This window comes from Hermetia illucens, chromosome 2, assembly GCF_905115235.1.
Source record: "Hermetia illucens chromosome 2, iHerIll2.2.curated.20191125, whole genome shotgun sequence".
Taxonomy (NCBI): Eukaryota; Metazoa; Arthropoda; class Insecta; order Diptera; family Stratiomyidae; genus Hermetia; species Hermetia illucens.
Genome location: NC_051850.1, coordinates 155,383,126 through 155,402,931, shown reverse-complemented (window position 1 = coordinate 155,402,931; position 19,806 = coordinate 155,383,126). Strand labels below are relative to the sequence as shown.

General features: G+C 41.4%; 1 protein-coding gene across 1 annotated transcript in view; it reads left to right on the top strand.

Annotated features, from left to right (window-relative positions):
- Positions 1-19,806, top strand: part of LOC119648958 — a 161,013-nt gene that overhangs the window by 95,713 nt on the left and 45,494 nt on the right. The window contains exon 2 of the mRNA XM_038050876.1: positions 14,116-14,239. Within this exon, the coding sequence (XP_037906804.1) occupies positions 14,116-14,239 (124 nt within the window). The remainder of the gene's footprint in view (positions 1-14,115; positions 14,240-19,806) is intronic.

Genomic DNA, 19,806 nt, shown 5'->3' with positions numbered 1-19,806 from the left:
AGCTACAGCCGCATCCATCGGAACAACAAGCACCAAAGCATGCTTCAAAGTCGCCTTGATAAATGTCGGGAATTTATCTTAAGCTGAATCATAAGTTCATTGCTTCAGTATTTTCTACTTCCTGATTCATTACAGTGTTCACGAGTGGTCCCTGCTCAATCTTTCCTTTCAGCAACATTGACCTCGTTCCTCCTTTCGTGCGGACACAGAGTCTTCCAGGATAATATGTACAATGTCGACATTGTCCGCAATATCATAGAAGAAAAATTACTTTCATTTTGTCCTTAAGTGGCTCCTAATCTACTCCGAGGATTTCATTTGTTTCGGTTTTTAGCTATACTTTGATGACTAGCCGCAACAAAAGGTATCGAAAATTGGTGCTTTGTTGGCGTGCATGAGGACGGGGGTGGACATTTCCAGTTTTTCTGAAAATGTATTATGCATGCAGTGATTTTCATGACGAGGATAAAAGCATTTTGGCTCAAACGCTTTGAAAGGCTTTTAACCCACTTCCATGTCAACTTTTTTGCTTTTAGTACGGTATTGACTAGGGACCACATGTGTAGAATGCATTGTCCTTTGTAAGGCTACAAATCCACATATACTTTTTTGAGACCGGAACAGTGTTGCTCGCTTGTGATTAACGTAATGGACAATCAGTCAGCACTTTCCTTGCTAGGATGCTCTCTGGTGTTAGGGCTGCAATGTGCTAACTGAAAACTATTCTAATTGAAGGAAGCCAAAACGAGAATATGGCGAACGTCGTACATTTTATCCCACTCTATGCAAAAAGGATTTTTGCTTTCTTGTGTAGGCATTAGCTAATGCTATAAGAGGAAAAAGGATTGATTTTACAGATTACTTTTTTTGTCTTAAAGAGATTCGTATCAGGAAAACTTCAGGCACATCCATTTCACGGAAAGTCTGCTTTTCGCAAAAATATACATGAAGCATAAAGCCAAGATTCTCAGATGCGGCGCATTACTTTCCTAGTTTCGATATTAAGTTCCAAGTTTTTTCTGTCTTGCAGGACACTCTGATTGCTTTTCTCATCTCAAGCCCACATAGTTAACACTCCTTTACTGTTGCATAGTTGAGTGAATGGTTTATTCCTTCTCTTCTTGCAAGTTCAGTTAGGATTTCTATTTTCTCGTGCATCAGTATCTACTAACTCGTAATCCGTTTAATTAAGCATTAGATAACCTTGAAAGAGGGGAACCACCAAGGTTTCAGTCAAATTCTTTGGAGTGTGGTGAAGGCTATATAAACCATTAACGGTTGTTTTAATATACGGTAACAGCAGGAAAATAATAATAATGATCGCGTTTTTCAACTGGCACCGAAAACTGGTGGAGGGCCTTCCTTGAGGACATGTGCTGGGTATGATATACCAGGCGCACACATGGTGGCAGCTTTTTTTCCCAAAGCCGCAGCTCTACTGGCGGAGGATCTTAGGGGCCTCCTAACTGAAGGCAAAGATAAATGACTCATAATCGGTACCATTCCCATAACTACAAAAAGTGTTTCGTCCGTTAACGTTCTGACGATATACTGAAGAGAAGTTTCTCAAATCCGCCTCAATATTAAGGCCTTTTGTTCAAACTGGTACTCCGTTCAGTAAAATGGATGAACATATTCTGGCTACCAACAGCCTCCTCTTTTGTAAGAGTCCTTCAATATTGGACATCATGGCAGTTAACGCAACTATTACTTTGTTTGCTTTCTCGCTCGCGCAGTTCAAGGGTTTCTTAAAGGCCAACCGATGATCAGCCTAGGTATTTAATGAAAGGCTTGGACTCTATACATGATAGCAGTTTGCGACTGCTGATCAGTACGGTTTCGACAACTCTAATCCATGTGGTACCAATCAAAACTTGATCAGCCTAATTGGCATCTCACATGCCCAGATAACATCCTCCAGGTGTTTATCTACTACAAAAATTACAATGTCGTCTGCATAGCCGACAGGAGTAGCTTGTCGCGGAAGTTTGATGCGCGACACATAGTCATACATCAGGTTCTAGAGCAGTGGGCCCGGCACTGATCCTTGAGGCACTGCACTGGTTATCAAATATTGTGCTGGCCCTACGTCACTGTCATAGTGGAGTTTTCTATCCACAAATATATATAAATAATTCCTGATGATTACCTGAATACACGTGGGCACTTTTAGCTGGCTTAAGGATCTGCGCTGATTTGAAAGCAGCCCTCACGTCGATATTTTTGGTACCACTTTACCACCTAATACCTGCAATTGTTTCCTCTGCCAGATTGACCACTGCATTGACAACATCCACCGTTGCTCGGTCAGCGCGAAAATCGTACTCCTTCTTTCTGTACAATTGGGAGCAGCCTATTGAATATAATGCGCTCAGCAGCTATCCCATACTGTCGATTAAACAAATAGGACAATACGATGATGGTTCACAAGACGGTTTGCCATTCGTTGGAAGAAGTACCAGTATCTGCTTGTTCCACTAATTTGGGAAGATTCTCACTTCTAAACAGGTATTAAAAGGGAAAATGAATCACAACCGTCTTGCTTTTATCGCTACCTTCAAAGCAACGTTCGGTATTCCATCCAGCCTGGTTTCTACTTTAGCCCCAACCCTTTTTGCAGATAATGGTCAGCTCATTCTCTGTTATACTTGGGATATCCTTTGAGGGATGCTTAGCGCAGTTCTTTAAAGGAATTTCGTTTGATCCCAGGCATCGCCTCCCGCAGTTCTCTTTGACTAATTTTATATCTCGAATTGGGGAGTTTCTTGTACATCATTCGCACGTTGGCAGTTTCTTTGTGCTTACAGACATTTGAGTCGTAGTTGCCTGATTTCATCATTTCACCACGATGACAATAGGGGATCGCGCACTTGCGTCTAACGCCAGTTCATGTAACACTCGCTCGTCTTCCACGCTTTTTGTACTTGGCAGAGTGTAGCAACTATAGATATGAACACCGATGACTTTAACCGTTATAAATCCATTACCAGATGATGGGATTATTTCTTTGAATGGGTGTCGTCTAAATCGGTCACAACGGTGGTCCATTCTGTGTTACCTTTTCCTCTTATAATTCGCTAATAATCACCCCGTCCACAACAAAATTTTAACTCAAAAGGGTGAAGATTTATCTGAATAAACCTCATTTACTCTTTGCTATTGGTTTCCTTCTAGATTCTAGGTAGCGGGTATTTACCGCTTCATCTTTACGAAACATGCTTTCAGGGTCTTTCTCACGATTTCGTGCCAAGTGTTCTTTTTCGCCACACCACCTGCATCCGTCAGACCTATCGTGCTTGCTTGTGCCATATGTGCTCCTTCGTTGTAATCTCGTCAAGGTTCCTGAACTCTACAGTTACCTCGTGGGTCAATTGCCTAACCGTAACCGTAAGTTCTGGCAGTTGAACGTCCATTCGTCCGATGTCTTCTGAAGCTGCAGGAGCAGTTATCCTCTCTGCATTCTTTTGATCATGAAATTGTGTCCTAGGCCGCTTAACATCTGGTCTCCGTTGACCTTTCGCAGAATCTCAGCGTTAGGGAAGTGACTTCTGCTTCCGATAACAATTGTATCCGACTGGCGCTTTCTTCATTTTACCTACTCCCTTGGTTTCATAGTTTCCCAAACATTTACTCCCATTTTCAGGAATGTCATTTGTAAAGCCGATTTTAAATCCAAACGTTGGTCTTGAAAGTTTTACCCCGGTATCCTTCATTCCTTCCCTCCTCGGCTTTAAGCTCTCTACAACTTTTCACTTTGGACTGAGTTGAGCGGGTCGTTATATCCTTTTGGTAGCAGTAGGTAGGATTCACTATAGAAGTCTGTAACTGTCCTGGGTTCACCTTGTCGGTAAATATTATGCTACGGCCCGACGAATTCATAGAGCGTGTTGAAGGTGCTACCGATCTCCTTCAGGCAATTTTCCACCGTGAGTACTTTTTCTAGCACTGCATCAATTCTCTCGTCGTTAGCTTACACCGCTCCTTCCTTGCTGTGCTCGATACAGCCTTTGCCACTATCAATACTTGCATACCCACCCGTTTTCATGGATCTGGATGGAGAGCGTAGCATTTTACCACTTCGCTTAAAGGGATCCAGGTTCATTACCTCCTCACTATTACTTGTTGCAGTATCAGCTCTGATAAACCCATTATAAACAAGTATCCCGTCAATATCCTCTTTTCCTTCAATATTAATGGCGTTTCGTCTCTTTCATCCATATTGTTATTCAGGTATTTGCCCCAAATTCAGTGACAGGCTCGCGTTCACGGACTACAGCTCTTCGCGTCCTGCTACTCCTCTGCTTCATAGGAGGTATTATTCATCGAGCCGTCCTTTCCTCTCTTCGAACTGCTCATCTACCAAACAGTAGACAGCCCCGTAAAGTTCGGCAGGCTTTCACTAATAACTTACCCTACACACTTCCTGAGCTAGCTGGACTAACTCAGATGTTTCCTCCAGTTTAGGGCGTGCTGCCTCCACTAAACCGCGGTTCGCTCGACTCGAGATTTTGACAAAGTGGTGGAATTCCGAAACCCGCAGGAAACGTTCAACTCAACCCATCAGTCACAACCCGCTGACACGTGCGACTGAGAAGTCCGCTTATAAGGAAATACAAATGGTTACCGTGCGTGAGGGTGTGCTTGGACGCGGTCACTGCCAACAAATTTTCACATAGCAACCACTTTCGGTTTTCTGTTCTGAGTATCCTTCCAATAGCCATTTTTCCCCACGATCCGTGTTTTTCCCACATTTACATGCCAAACATGACCATCCACACATACCTCCAAATGCATACAAGGGCATGTTCGTACACCATCGGGAATTCTCTTATCCAAAGATTTGGCCCCTTCTCACAGGATCTGCCTATCTGTCTGTCATACCCGATTTATTCGGAGACGGCTAAGGCTATCGTCACTAAACTTGGTAAGATCATGTGGTCTGTGGATCATTTTTCATATAGCAAGTGGCGTCATTTTCTGTTGAGCTTAAGAAGGGTTCCCTGTGCATGCTAAAGAAAGATGTAATTTTTTTTCCACAGAATATGGTCACATGGGATTTCAAATGAAAGGGCGTGATTAATACTTTTCGAAAATGGTTCTGATATTAGGTGAAATATAAAATCTCACTGGTGGCAGTGGGATTTGTAGCACAGTGTGGAGGGTCACAAAAATCGATGCCAGAGGTAGATACTACACAGATACCACACTCCCCCTTGCCCCCAAAAAATGAAATCAGATCGGGTACGCACGATTTCAAATTGTTTTGCCCTTGAGCATGAGCAAGATATAACCAAAATCCGATCAACTGTGTTTGACATACCGCTTGGACTTGCCAATGCATTGGTGGGATCGGAAAGTTTTTGCCTATATATAATCAGTGGAGAAATGGAGGTCAAAGGCATTCTTGAAATTTTTAAAAAGTCAGTGGACTTGAGAGGTGTTCGCTATCTGGACTACACAGTTGATGGTGACACAAAAATCATGAAGCAACCTCCGAGGCTAAACCTTATGTACAGAGCGTCCTGTTTAAAAAAAAATGTGTTTACCATGTTACCAAAAGAATGGTCTCGAGACTTAGGAACTTAATAAAGCTTCACCCTTCTTAGAAAGGGAAAGGCAAATTGACTGACGCACATAGACAAGTTGTCCAGATATTATGGAAATGCAATTCGAAGCAACCCTTTTCCGGTAGAAGAAATGAAGAAGGCCATCTATTACCAACGTGCCTCAACTGACAATGATTCTCAGCACTTTTACTGTCCGCAAGGTGAAACTTCATGGTGTGGCTGGCAGGGGGATATGGCAAAATATGAAGAATACAAGCACCAGGATGTTCTTCCCTATGAAGTTATAGCTGCAATGGAACCAATATATAAGGACCTAACAAAAGAAGAGTTTCTGACAAGATGTGCAGGAGCCCCTAATCACAATGCAAATGAAAGTTTCAACAGCATGATTTGGTAAATTGCACCACCACCACCATTGCCTTTTCAATGAAGGGCACTTCACTCTCATGATGATCATGGAAGAGTTAGGTGTGATTACAGGAAGCCAATGTTTCAGTGCAATGGAAAAGAAAAATGCAGAAAGGATTGACAAGTTAGAAGCCCAAGCAGTAGCTGCAACAAAGAAGCGAGGATTGGTAGGAATCGTTTCATTCAAGTTTTCATAAAGAATTTTCTCTTTCTTTTTATCGATTTAAATACCTTTTTGGCGGACGCTCCTCAGGGCGTAAAAATAAAGATGATTTAATGCGGTTTGCGGAAAATAACAGCTAACACATGTCATTCTTGTGTAAACCTCTAACATTAGTCTGTTTTTACACAAAAATTTATTTTTTTAAATTTTAAAATCAAAAATTTTCGAAAATTTTTAATAGTTATTTTTCACATTTTTGTTTTTAAAAGCGGAGACTTAAATGGAAGGTTCACACGATAATTACAAGTGTTCTAAGTACTATGAATTTTGGTTTTTTTGTTTCAGGCTGACCGGAGGGCTGCAATCGTGTTCGCCAATGGACGCCGTTTATAGGGGCTAGGAAGGTCTTTTTAAGGTTTTGTGTAAACACAAAACCTTATTAAAATCGGTTTACTGTCTGTCCGTCACACGCATTTTTCTCGGAGACGGTTATAGCGATTGACACCAAATTTGGTACAAAGGTGGGAACTGTGAACGCTCACGCATATAGTGAGTTACATCCTTTTGCGACGAATTTAAGGGAGGGGGGGGGGGTCCCCATACATGCAAAAGGGGGGTGTAAATTCATTTTTCATAAAATATAGTCATCTGGGGTATCAAATTAAAGGTCTCGGTTAGTACTTTTCGAAGCCGGTCTTAGTTTTGACTTTTGCTGAAAAGGTGGGGAGTGCGGGGGGTTGAAAGTGGTCATTTCTTTAACGAACCCATTCTCAGAAACTGCCTAACCGAAAAATCTGAAATCGGAGGGCTGCCACTATATGGTGCCTAGGCTTTGAAATACCTTCCATACCGATACCTGTTCAAATAAAGTTAATAATAGTACATTACTATAATTTTTAGTAATTGACAGGAAAACCCCCCTTAAGTTCACCATAGAATCACAAAATTTTGCACCAATGTAGGCTACAGTATATATCATGATCTTGCCAAATTTAGTGAAAATCTCATTATTACTAACAAAGTTATACTAGGTCAAAACTGTCGCTCCTCTGCAAATTCAAGACTATGAATGACAATATCACTTGAAAGTGGATATTTTCACATAATATATGCATATTTTACGTGCTACATGCTAATGGGATAAATGCACACTCAAATCTCTTTATAAAAGAAATACACAAAACCTTTCATACCTGAAGCGTCTAGCTTCCGGTTTCCCGATTTGTTTTAAATTGAACTATTACTCATAAGTATATTGAGCTTATCAAGGACGCTATTGACTCCTTACTTGCAAAGTGGCATAAATAATCCCTTCAATGAAAGCTGTCTCCGTTTTCTATTTCTGATAGGTAAGAAACAATAATAATCATGAAATAGATTTTACAAAAGTTATATAAAGCGTGTGTAATTTATTTTCTTACTTATTGCACTTATCCAGAATAGCACAACACTCAAACAGAACTGGCCAATGTCTGAAAATAAAATATGTTTCCTTTTCTTTTAAACAATTTGGTGTTCGACATATCTAAACATAAATGAGAACATAAATAACCGATCTAAGATCGTTCCAAAAATACATTTTACACGTAATTAATGGCCAAAGTAGATTTGACATGGATTTGTAAACAAAACTCTCCAAAAGGAAATCATTTATAATCATTTTCCAAATAAGTTGTGGATAAATATATTGCACCATCTTGAAAAGTAGTGCAAAATTTACGCCGGCAATTTGGAAAATAACTTTGCACAGAATTTCGTCTGGTCGTTTTTCTAATAATCTAAATAATTGAAATAATACAAACTCATTTTTAGTACAAACGTTTTAGCGAATTTCTTGATCATGCAATAAAAAGTCCAATTTATCTATATGCAATTGAATTGCAATTTATTTTCCTTTCTAAGAAATATTGTTCTAATAAGCGTTTCAACAAAAGATATTAACTGCATAAATCTAGCTCCTCCAACTTCAAAGGCTTTGCCAAAATGGGATGATTAATTTATTGAAGCTGTGTATTTTAGGAAAAATCTTTTTTTGTTAGCAATTGTGGAATATACATAATTATTTGTCTATGCTTCGTAAAAGCTACATTTATTGCTAGTCAATGATTAATATTATTACTATAAAGAATTTTAAAATTTAAATTAAATTAAATTACATTTTATTAATAATATAAAAAAATATTAATATTAGTAACAACTTTACTTAATTAATACAATATAATTTAAAACTTAATTTAAGCTAGCTTACATTTTGTTTTGTTTGTTATTTAAGTTTCTTTCCTCGAAAAATTTTGTCAAAAAATTCGTTTTTTTCGTCCCTCCACTACAAGGCCTAGGGGTCGTGTGAGAAATGGCCAGGTGACAAAGACAGTTGAGGATCTGAAAAATCAAAATCTCAATATTGAGAAAAATGAAAAGCTTGCAAAGTATCTAATGACACCGTCTCCAAAGGTAGCCAGGAAATAAGTTAAATTTTTTCGAAATAAATTTCGAATATTGCTAATATCGCTGCGCCACAGATATGCTATGATGACGTCAGGCACATCCTATAACTTTGTTATAATAATAGTCGGATTGCGTTCAAATTCCCAAAGTTATGCCTTATATTATCCCTTATGCAAGTGACAAATTTTGTAGTTCTAGCATGAACTTAAGGAAGGTCCCCGTCGAAATTTCTAAAATACGCTAAGATACTATTATAATAGTAGCATAGCACATAGCATTGGTGACCTTCGTATCAAATCAATGACCGAGACAAACTTCTACAAGTACCTAGGAATTCTGCAAGGAACCCATGCTCGAGTTGGTGATCTGAAGGATGCTCTGCTGTCCGAATTCCGGCGACGTGTAAAGCTGGTGCTGAAATCGCATCTCTCGGGGAACAATGAGATGGAGCTCATTGAATGTATACGCCATCCCTTCACTGGTTTATGTATTCGGAATATTGTCGTGGACGAAGACCGATCTGGAAAACGTCCAGCGGCGGATACGGACAACTATGTCCAAATTCCGAATGCATCATCCCATCTCTGCCGTGGAGCGGATGAACCTGCCTCGTGATATCGGAGGTAGGGGCGTGGTTGACGTGGCGGCACAAAATAATCGCCAAGTCGACTCGCTGCGCGCTTATTTTTACACCAAATAGCAGGCAAGTCCCTTACATGCGGCTGTCTGTGGACTGACTCCAGTTAACTTGAAGGATCGATCTTTCAATCCTCTGAATGGGGTGAAGTTGGACCAAGAGCGGATCGATGAATAGAAGTCGAAGGCAATGCACGGTAAACACGTGAATTGTCTTTGCCAGCCATTTGTCGATTTGCATTTATCAAACAGAAGGCTGTGTGCTGGAGATCTCTTTGCTGAGAAGGAGGGGTTCACCCGAGCTTATAAAAAACTCATCATGAAAGAACAGGTGGAGAACGACCAGTGCAGGATGTGTGGTTCGGCGTTAGAGACGTTGGACCATCTCTTTTCTGGCTGTATTGTTATGGCACCGGTGCAATACATCACTAGGCCTAATGTTGTATGTAAAGTTATCGATCAAAACCTTGCATACAAGCATGGGCTGATCACGGGAACTAGTTCTGCTTACAGCATGTATTGGGATCAACAAATTCTGACTGATCGCCATACTTTACATAACAAGCCTGAACTACTGTTAGTTCACAAGACGGGTCGCTCCGCGTATATAATTGATGTTGCTTTCCTCCATAACAGCAACATCGAACGGAAATACGTGGAGAAGTAAGTGAACTATGAGCCACTGGCTCGTGAAATCAAAGAAATTTGGTGTCTCGAGCGGGTGGTTGTAATTCCCATAATATTGTTAGCTACTGGTATTGTACATAAATCCCTCACGGCTTCCCTTGATGTCCTGGGACTTTTGCTCAGTCTGGTTCAAACCAAGCAGAAGTACACTATTCTGCGTACAGGCTCCATGTTGCAGGGAGTTCTCGACGGATTCTCCCATTACCCTACTACCGGCAACCACCACCAGCGCCCCTTTAGTTTTTAAGTAGGTAGGATCGTCCGAAGCTAAATGCTTGGCACTTAGTGTTAGTATTAGGTAAAATCCGGCATCTGCCGAGATTGTGACAACTCGGAAATAATAATCGTTGGCGCAACAATCCATATCAGATCAGGGCCTTGAAGTGTGTTAGAGCACTTCATTCAAGACCGTAACGGCACACTACAGATAGCCTGTAGGAGGGAATGTGGTCAGCATTGCGCTTGCCCGAGATAATTACCCTGATTTGACTCAGGTATTCATTCACAGCTGTCTGACTGGTATCTGACATCAAATCACGATACAAATTCCACTGCCACCAATGAGATTTGAGCCGCGACCTTCCGTACGATAGCCTCGTACTCTAGCCACTCTCCTATCCGGACACTATATATACTATTCTTAACTTTATTTGTACAGATATCGGAACGGGCTGTGTTTTGAGCTCTAGATTTCGTTTGCGGTTTTTTTCAGATTTTTCGGTTGGATTGGTTCTGAGAATGAGACCGCAAGTTATATTTTGAGTCCTCACTCCCCTACATCACATAAGGGACCAATTTTGAAAAGTACTAATTGAGCTCTTTCATTTGATACCCCACATGGCTACATTCTATGGAAAAGAAATTCGCACCTTCCATTCACATGTATGGGAAGCCTCCAAAAAATTAACATAGCACCCATTAATGTATATGAATTAGGTGGTAGAGATGAACCGCTCTACATAATGGGAGTGCGCGGGGCTCTCGAATTTTATTATCCAAAGAAGGGGGCTGAGAGAGTCCAAATCAAAATGAAATTCTTGACATTAAAGTGCAGCTTCCTAGGCGACTAAGGACTCCTTTGGCGCATGAAGATGAAACGGAAACTCTGAATTGCAAACTTTCAGAGTGCTATCAAGAGGCTTGTTGTATTTCTCGAGGCCGAAGCTGTAAAACGGTTCCTTGGTGGAACCGGGAACTGCAAAAATGCAGTAAATCAACCAAGCGACTTCTGAACCGTGCTTGTGTTAAGAATGCAATGAGAATGAAAACTGGTTATCTTCCGGAACTCACAGCGTGGATGTAAGAGGCTCGTTAAGGATTCGAAACGAGGTTCCTTTAGAATTTACTGCAAGGAACTGGAATACGAAAGGATGACTTCAAGGCTAGTGTAGCCTTAAAACAGATGAGTCGGCCAAGTTGGACTCTCTTAGAAAACTGCTTGGTACTTTCACAAGGCTGGAATCAATACAGACCTACTTACAAGTAGATTATGCGGGAGAACTGGTGTGAGAAGTGGAATGGGGAGAGTTGATGGTTCCTGCCCATGGGCTGCGCAGACGGACCTTTTCCTCGACATGGGTACGCGGCCTCATATGTGCTATCATTAGGCCAATATTCGTTTATGCATCCGTAATGAGGTGGGTTCAGGAGAGACAAAAAGTTTTCAGCGTGTGTATGCGAGTACTTCCAGTACCATGAGCACGACATCTGGCGGAGCTCTAAATGCATTACTCGGTTTGCAGCCCCTGGATATATTTATTCAAAGCACTGCAATGGAACAACTCATAGACTACTTCGATTTGATCTGGGGCACAAAACATTGGAAGAGTTACTGGTTACTGTAGGGTAGGAGGGAAATGAAATCTCGGATGCCCTAGCAAAACAGAGTTAAATCTCCCCATGCCGGAACCAGCAATTATAGTATACGTAACATTAACGGAGGCTGTCTTCATAAATTGAGAACAAGCTCCACATGGTGACAAGTGGCAGAGCCTAAATGCTGCTTCTTGGAAGTACACTATGCGGAAGAACTGGTGAGAGAGGAAGGGATAGATTTGGAGGTTTCTGCAACCTCTTCAACACGCAAATGTTGCAAGGCGAACTGGAAATGCTGCTAGATACACCAAACCTTTCCTGTCGAAACCTAACATGCATACCACAATAAATTATCCTGTCGGAAAGCAGGAAGACTTGCAGGAGTATTGTAGGCATTCTGAGTGTCCATAATTGACTAGCTGGACATATGTTCTGAATAGGAGAACCTATCCCTCCTGTATTGAGAAAACCTAATCCAAGGATTTTCTATGTGAATGCCCCGCCTATGGATGTATCAGACACCAGATCTTTGATGCTGATGTGCTCCAGTTGCAACCGGTAGCATCACGTGACTAACGGAAATTCTACGATACGTAAACGAATCCGAGATATTCCGTTAGATGAGGGGAGTTGAGTACAATGGGTCACCATGGTTCAAGTGCTTAGAGGCTATAGCTTCTCCCCCACCACAAACACACACACCTGGGGCGAATCATAATCGTAAGAGTTTTTTTTTGTTGGGAAATTGAGGGAGTTCTGACTCCACTTCCGCTTGGTGTAGGATCGGAAATTTCTTCCACTTTTGTGGTTCACAGACCCCTCTTCTTGGGCTGAGAACCCAAGTTTTCAAAAAGCACGATTGACAATTTTGTCCGACCAACATCGGAAGCTGCCTTAAATTCACCTTGGGAGCGCTTGGATATAATTCACACCGAAGACGTGTTTTGCAATAATATATAAAGGAGCAATTATCATCTGTCGCTCCTTCGTTCACGCTGCTCCCATGGCAGAGGTGAGGTGGACGAAACGGTCAGTCGTCCTTTTTGGAATCTTAACGGTGACTGCAAATGAGAAACAGAACGTGTGCACGTGGTATTTTTCGATGTGTTTCCTAGAGTCGAACGGGAAAGCTGATTTTGAAAACTTGTCATCAAACAAATAAACTTGTTTCTTACATTTATCTATCATTTTCCAACAAGATTTCGAAAAATTGTTCTTTTTTCTGACGTTTCGAGAAATCAAAGGCAGCTCATTTATAGGGATGGCAGTGGAAAAATATAGAATTAAGGAATCATTGGAAGACAAACATTTTTCCTCCTAAAACCTATGAATTATAAAAAATCGAATGTATTTGATTCCTCCAATCACTTCATAATTTATTTGTGAAATTTCCTGCTTTGAAGTAATATTGTCTTTTGCCATTTCTGAGAATCTTTTTCTTGAGATACTGCTCCAGTCTTCAAGGCAATCAGTATCTTTAATTCAGAAAGTGGCCACGTGGTATACATACATATATTACTCACTCTGGTCAGACTTCAGAAGTTTGAACATCTTTAATAAAATTGCCTTGGATAAATGATTAATAACATTATTCCCGGGAGCCTTTTATTAGGACTGCGCAAAAATGTCGATAAAAAAAAAGTTCTAAAGGCGATCCCAAGATCAAAGAACATTCCTTGATTTTCCCTTACGATTGCAATTGAGAAATTAGTATTCAAAAAATGATTAGACTGAAGACCACAGATCTTTAAATTAAATTCAAAAATTTGAGAAAATCTCTCCACAACATTTTTTTGTTTTAAAGAATAATTTCTTGGTTTACGAAGGCTCTGGACCCGAAGTGTTGAAAAGTTTTATCAAATAGGATTCGCAGGATCATTTCCTGGCTATTCATTTTGCCTTCCAACTTACTAAATTGAAAAAGTTTTCCAAGGGTAAGCTAAACAAAGCTCAAATGTCCTCTTGGAACTTGCAATGATGAATGGAGGATAAAAAATATTGAAAAGGTCAATCACTTTTGCATTTTCAGGACTTCTGTTGCGGAACAACTGCTCTCCTTAAGGATGTTGTTTTGAAAAAGTTGGAAAAAAATATACACACACATTTCAAAATTGGTCGACTCACATTGGCTTTTAAATTCTTTTATTTAACTCCTCGTCACTTGAAATGGTCCTGAAATATCAGAAACAGAACACACACGTTAATGAATTCTGGAAACATTTTGCTTGCTTTTGTCTTGACATTCAACTTTTTCCGATTTTCCAAGAACTAATTACTGTCCTGACCTAATTATTACACTATGAACTCAAAGCCCAATAATTCACAACTGTTTTTTTTTAAAGAATTTTAGCAATTTTCCGACGATTCTCAACTTTCCAATTTAATTTTCCGCAGATCTACTTCGGCAGTACGGGAGCCATCGTCTCGATTTTTCTACATGGAGAACAAAAGTACTTGTCAGGTGAAGTGGGTCAACCGAGTGGCGAAAGTTTTCTGGAAAAGGACGCAATTTCTTCAAGTGAGTTTTTTTTTGGCTTCCAGCTTTCCTTTCTCTAATGATATTGTCACCCGTAGGGTAAGTGTTCCACTGTTTGTTTAATGGTGAGTGGTCGTGCGAACTTATCGGGTAGCTTAGAATAATGGAGCTACTTTTCGTAAAAGTGCAGTTGTTTGCAAGAATTTTTCATTAAATTTGATTTAGGGGAAATTCGATTTAGAAGAACTTTATTTTTCCCTCATTCATGTAGAGGAAAACAGGAAGCATTAAGAAAGAAGCACTTCATTTTAAGGATGGTAGACTTCTATAGCAAAGGAAGGCAATCAATTAAGGATAGGCTTGGGTAAACTCATTTTTAACTCCTCAAAGTTTTTTTGGATCTGTGGTCCAACTTTCTTAGCCACATCACTTACCGGTCCCTCATCAGACTTGACGTCACTTTTTGGATAGATTGATATCCCCAGTGGAAAATTGTCGGGTAAGTGAGGACCACCTGCAAATGATAACTCCATTAAACTAAAGTCTTAATAATGACAGTCAGCGCAACGTATCCCGTAATCAAGAATATTTCCTCGAACAGGACTGATTGAACAAGAACGAACAAGGAACGGGATATGCGTATTTCTTGAAGAAGCCTCCCGATGTAAAATCATCACTTTAAGAAGCAGAATAACCTGGAAGTCAAGCTACAACAGAAAAGAGAAGAGAAAAGGTTTTATTTTATAATAATATCGTGAAGGGATGTCGCACTGCGTCCTAAAAGAGCTGTTGTGTCCCTTTACTAGTATGATAGTATATATAAACTATAGTCTGTCATTTAAACCTATAACCGACATATTATGTTCCCTACTTCCAAGTGTTTCCATCTGACTACTTTGGTGATAGTTTAGTCTGCAATGACCAGTAGGTATTCCTACTATGATCTGAAGGCTCTTCTTGGTGAGGTTTAAACAATCTTACGAGTGCTGGGTTCGTGTTCCCCATGAGCACCCTGGACTGCGCCATTTCTGATAAGTTCGTCCAGTAAAGTTTCCTCAGCTGATGCTCTTTCAATGGCTAAGACTCCACAGGATGGTTGTGGCCTGTATAACGTGTTACTGCTCATTTCCTGGCCACTTTGTCCGCTGCTCCATTGCATTCTAATCCATTATGACCTGGAAGCCAAGGTATCCAGACATTATTGTCCAAACTGACCGTGTTCAGTCTGTTAAGGCATTCCCATACCAGTTTGGACTTTACCTAGTAGCACCTATGTGCCTAAATGGCCGCTTGGCCGTTGGTAAGATTAACAATGCTCCGCCCCTTTATTTCCTTTCCAGGTTGAATGTGGCACATCTGTCTATAGTTCAGAGTGCGTTGTCTTTGAGCCAATGACCCCGGCACCCGGTCCCTCTACCGTAACGGATCCGATAGTATACCAGGTAATCAACTGCTGGTTTAAACTGTATATCAATGCCACGCTCTCTCAGTTTGCCCTGTTGTTCCAATTTCTTTCAAATTTCTTATCGAAGTGAAACTCCGTTCTCATGTCATCCGTTGCAATCAGTAATTCGGGATGCCGCCTAAGAAGTATATAGATTTCCCTTCAATTTAGGCAAATCCTCTCTTCACTGGCACACTCGGACATTCTGAAGATCGCCCTCCTTGCTTGTATCTGAAAGTACAGATAGAGAGGGGGCAATATCCTTTTATGGATGGCGTGGGGCAAGTTAACATTACTCTACTGATACACACGCAAACCAGTCTTTGAAGGTTATGTAACTCCCTCGCTGTTATGCTGAATTCAGTTCTTTCTGCCCAGATTGCCGTCCCACAAATAGTCATTGGGCTTACTATAGCATTGTATACCCAGTGCAGCATTTTTGGGATGCATCCCCTTTTTTCCCTGCAAGTCAACAGAGCCTTTGCGGATTTCCGGCATAGTTTTTCGACATGTTTTTTTGGTCTAGTATTATTCCCAAATATTTGACCTCTTCGCTTCCCTTGATCAAGCTCTCACCTCCTATTGAATGGTACTATGTTGGCCTTGACTGGTTTTATGCGCAATCCCGCCTTTCTGCACCAGTTACTAGTGATTCGCAGTCCGGTTTGAATTCTGTACAATAAGGTACCCTCACATTTACCTTACAGATTAAAACAATATCATCATGGCATCCCTGGACCTGTATTTCAGTGTTTGTTAACTCTCTTAGGAGTTCATCAACTACTACTAATACTCCACATTAATGGTGATAACACTCCCCCTTGTAGACAACCTTGAGTTGTATTCATGATAATAGAATTTGTACCTGTCGGTATTTACATTTGCCTAGTCTCTCATATTCTGCCCATGCAGAAGACCACGGTATTTCCCGCTCCTTTACGGATTAGGGCATCTCCTATCTCTGTGTGTCATGTGTTATTGAACGGTCCTTCCATATCCAAAACCGAACACAGTTTTATTTCCTTCATTTCAACTGATACAGAGCAGGTTCGGTTGACCGTCCTACACGATAAGCTTGCTGACGAGGTTATAGAGGATTGCGAATTTGAACGTTACTTCTAATGTAGTTGTCTATCACCTTCTCCACCGTCTTAAGTACGAACGATTTCAGGCAGATTGGTGTGAAAGATTTAGAGTGAAAAGGATCCTTTTTAACCGCTTTCGGAATAAAGACCAATTTTGCCCGTCTTCATACCTTTGGTATACATCCCAAGGCTATGCTGTCTCCTACCACTCTTAAGAGAGATCCTAAGATAATTTCTTGGCTTCTTTGGAGTAGCGCTGGGGAAATGTCATCTACTCCGGGTGATTTCAGGGGTTTGAAGGTGTCCACTGCCCATCTTACTCTGGCTTCGAGGCACACCTCTTTCGCTAGTTTCCAATTCCCCTTTTTCCCCTTCTATCCGTTCTTGGGGTGTCAAACAGAATACTTTTGCATTATGCCGTGGCGTAAGACCCCGTGAAACGAGTTGTGAGAAGCAGATTATCCTGTCCTCCTCACTATTGGCAAATGTCCCATCTTCCTTCTTCAGACAGACAGAAGATACTGCCTTGTCTTTGGCTATAGCTTTATATAGCCTGAATGCTCCTGTGGTTTGCTCTACTCCTCCACATAATTCCCTGAAGCCCTTCCGTTTTGCGTTGCTATACCCTCTTGTACCTCCGTCAATCCTCGGTTTATTTCGCTCGGTTAAAAAGTTTTCCCACCTTCGTTCTCATTCTAGCTAGGTGGACAGTCTTTAACGCTTTCCACGCTGCTGTCATCAAACCGTACGACGTGCGTGAGGAATAGTGGCTGTATAATACGGTCCACCTACTGCACCTCCTCGAATTTTCAAATTAACAGTATTTTAACCAAGTCCTGACAGTAGCGAGCTTGGCTCCTGTTTATTGCAATGCAGAGTCTCCCTTTAGCTGATTTGTACTCTGCCATTGTGATACATGCCTCCTTCTGGCCGTTTAAACGTTGTGTCAAACGATAGGGCTTATGAGATTCTTTCCAGAGCTCTGTAATTTCTGCTGACTATGAATACATAAAAGGGTTGCCACGTCTCGATGCCTTCCGCGGGCACGGAAACTTCGCAGGCTATCATTATCAGGTTCATAACTGGAGTACCCTCCAAAAGTTTCGATACATCTCTCCTTCGCGACGATCCATGCATAGAAAGAGCTCCAGGGTGGCGCACACCGAGAGGATGTGTCTACCATTTCAATACGTTGTACTGATGGTCACGTGCCAAGAAGTCTTAAAGAACTCGTCACCCATCTACCGACGACACCAGTCATTCCGGCGCAAAAGTCACGTCAGAAACAGTTCCTTCGCAATCTAAGCACCAGAACGTTGGGCTGGATCTAGTGTTTAAAACCACCAGTCCACCACCGTCGTTTCGAGAATTTGTGTCGAAAGTTCGACATCGTCTTATTCCCCGTTACCCCATTACTCATGAACAGTGAATCCAGTCAAAGACGCCCCTTCGGCCTTGGGCAAGAACCCCTTGGCGAATGTCACCTCGAGACCAGTTGGCAGTCGTACCGGATATGTCGGTTTGCCATGAAGCTGTGTCCTTGTTTCGGTATTGTTCACTGATGAGCACTAGCTTCGCTCTAATCTCCGCAACGAACTGCGCTAAAAACTCATGCCCGGTTGCACTCAGGTGCATATGGCTCTGTAGAATGTGCATGGTTTTAACCGCTTCCTAGCTCTTTCCAGTTCTGTTCTGAAGACTGGACACAGCTCCCAGCCCGCAGTATATGTAACGCTCTCATTAAACGCGCACCGAGCCCTGCATAGAATACACCAAACCTTTTCGTTAAAAGTGTTCGCTTTGAAAGCTATCTAGCGCATTTGCGGCATGTTGTCCTTCTGCCAAGCCCCGACAGGTTGCAGACGTGCCCCCAGATTATAAACATATTGAATATTTGGTGGGGGCGGCCCGAATTCATATTTACATACCCAATCAATTCTGATTTTTCCGCTGTTAAGAAATTTGCTCGGAAAATTCCACCACAGCGACTTTTTGGTCTCGAGAGTTCGCAGAGTATCCGCTATGGTTACCTCCGGACACTCGCAATTGATGGCTTCTTCTACTTCTTTCTTTTCTCCCAGGCACACAAAAACTCAGAGCTCATATTTCACGCTTCGCTGATGTTTTTTTGTGCTTCACAACTGCTGCCCATCACTTGATAATTCTTTCCTTGAGGACTAGATATCCTACAGGGACCTTATTATAATTTTTGCTCAGGTTTTTACATTGAATATTGAATATTTATATAGTTGCTATCCATCGCTAAATGGGACATTGCCCGTCAACTATGTCTTCCGCCATCGCTGTCGGTTTCTGGCAATGATTTTCCAAGAAGTTTGCATTCCTTCTCCAGCTGCAACGACTCGTTTGCCTTTCTGAGATAATGGGTTCTATCGCATGGTATAACCCACAATGGAGTTGTCTCCATTCTGAATTTGTGGCCTATCCATTGCCACTCGCTTTTTGGTCAACATGTCAAGCAGTGTCTCGTTGTACTTCGACCAAAGTCTTCATTAGTTATTGTCTTAGGCTAGATTATCCCGATATCATAACGCAATCATGTATGATGGTTTGGAACTTTTGAACAACCGTGACGGTTAGTTTCCATCCACTACTCACTTTATGGGAGCCTGGAGAGAACATTGGCGCAGAACATCCTCAACTTGATGTTAGTGTTTAGATATATGCATTTCAAAATTTTGAGCAAATGGCGCAAGTGGGATAAGCAGTCAGATTAAGACCTCAGAGAAGAAAAATTGTCGATAACAAAATGTAACCTTGGCGGACTCCGTTTTCGACTTGAAATTGCTCTGAGATTCTACATCAATGCAGCATGTCACATTTTATGCCTTAATTTGTGGCTTTAATAGCTATTATCCTATTAATACCTCCGGAATGGTCCCCCTGTGTAGAGCACGGCAGATACCTTTCCGTGTTCAAGCTGTCGAAAGTTTTCTCCAAAAAGGATGGAGGGGTGGTGAAGCGGTGATCTAAGCTGCGGATACGGACCTAGGATAATTCGAAGGATGTTAATGTGGTGAGCACAGGAGCCACACTATTTTCTGTCGACCGAGATTTTG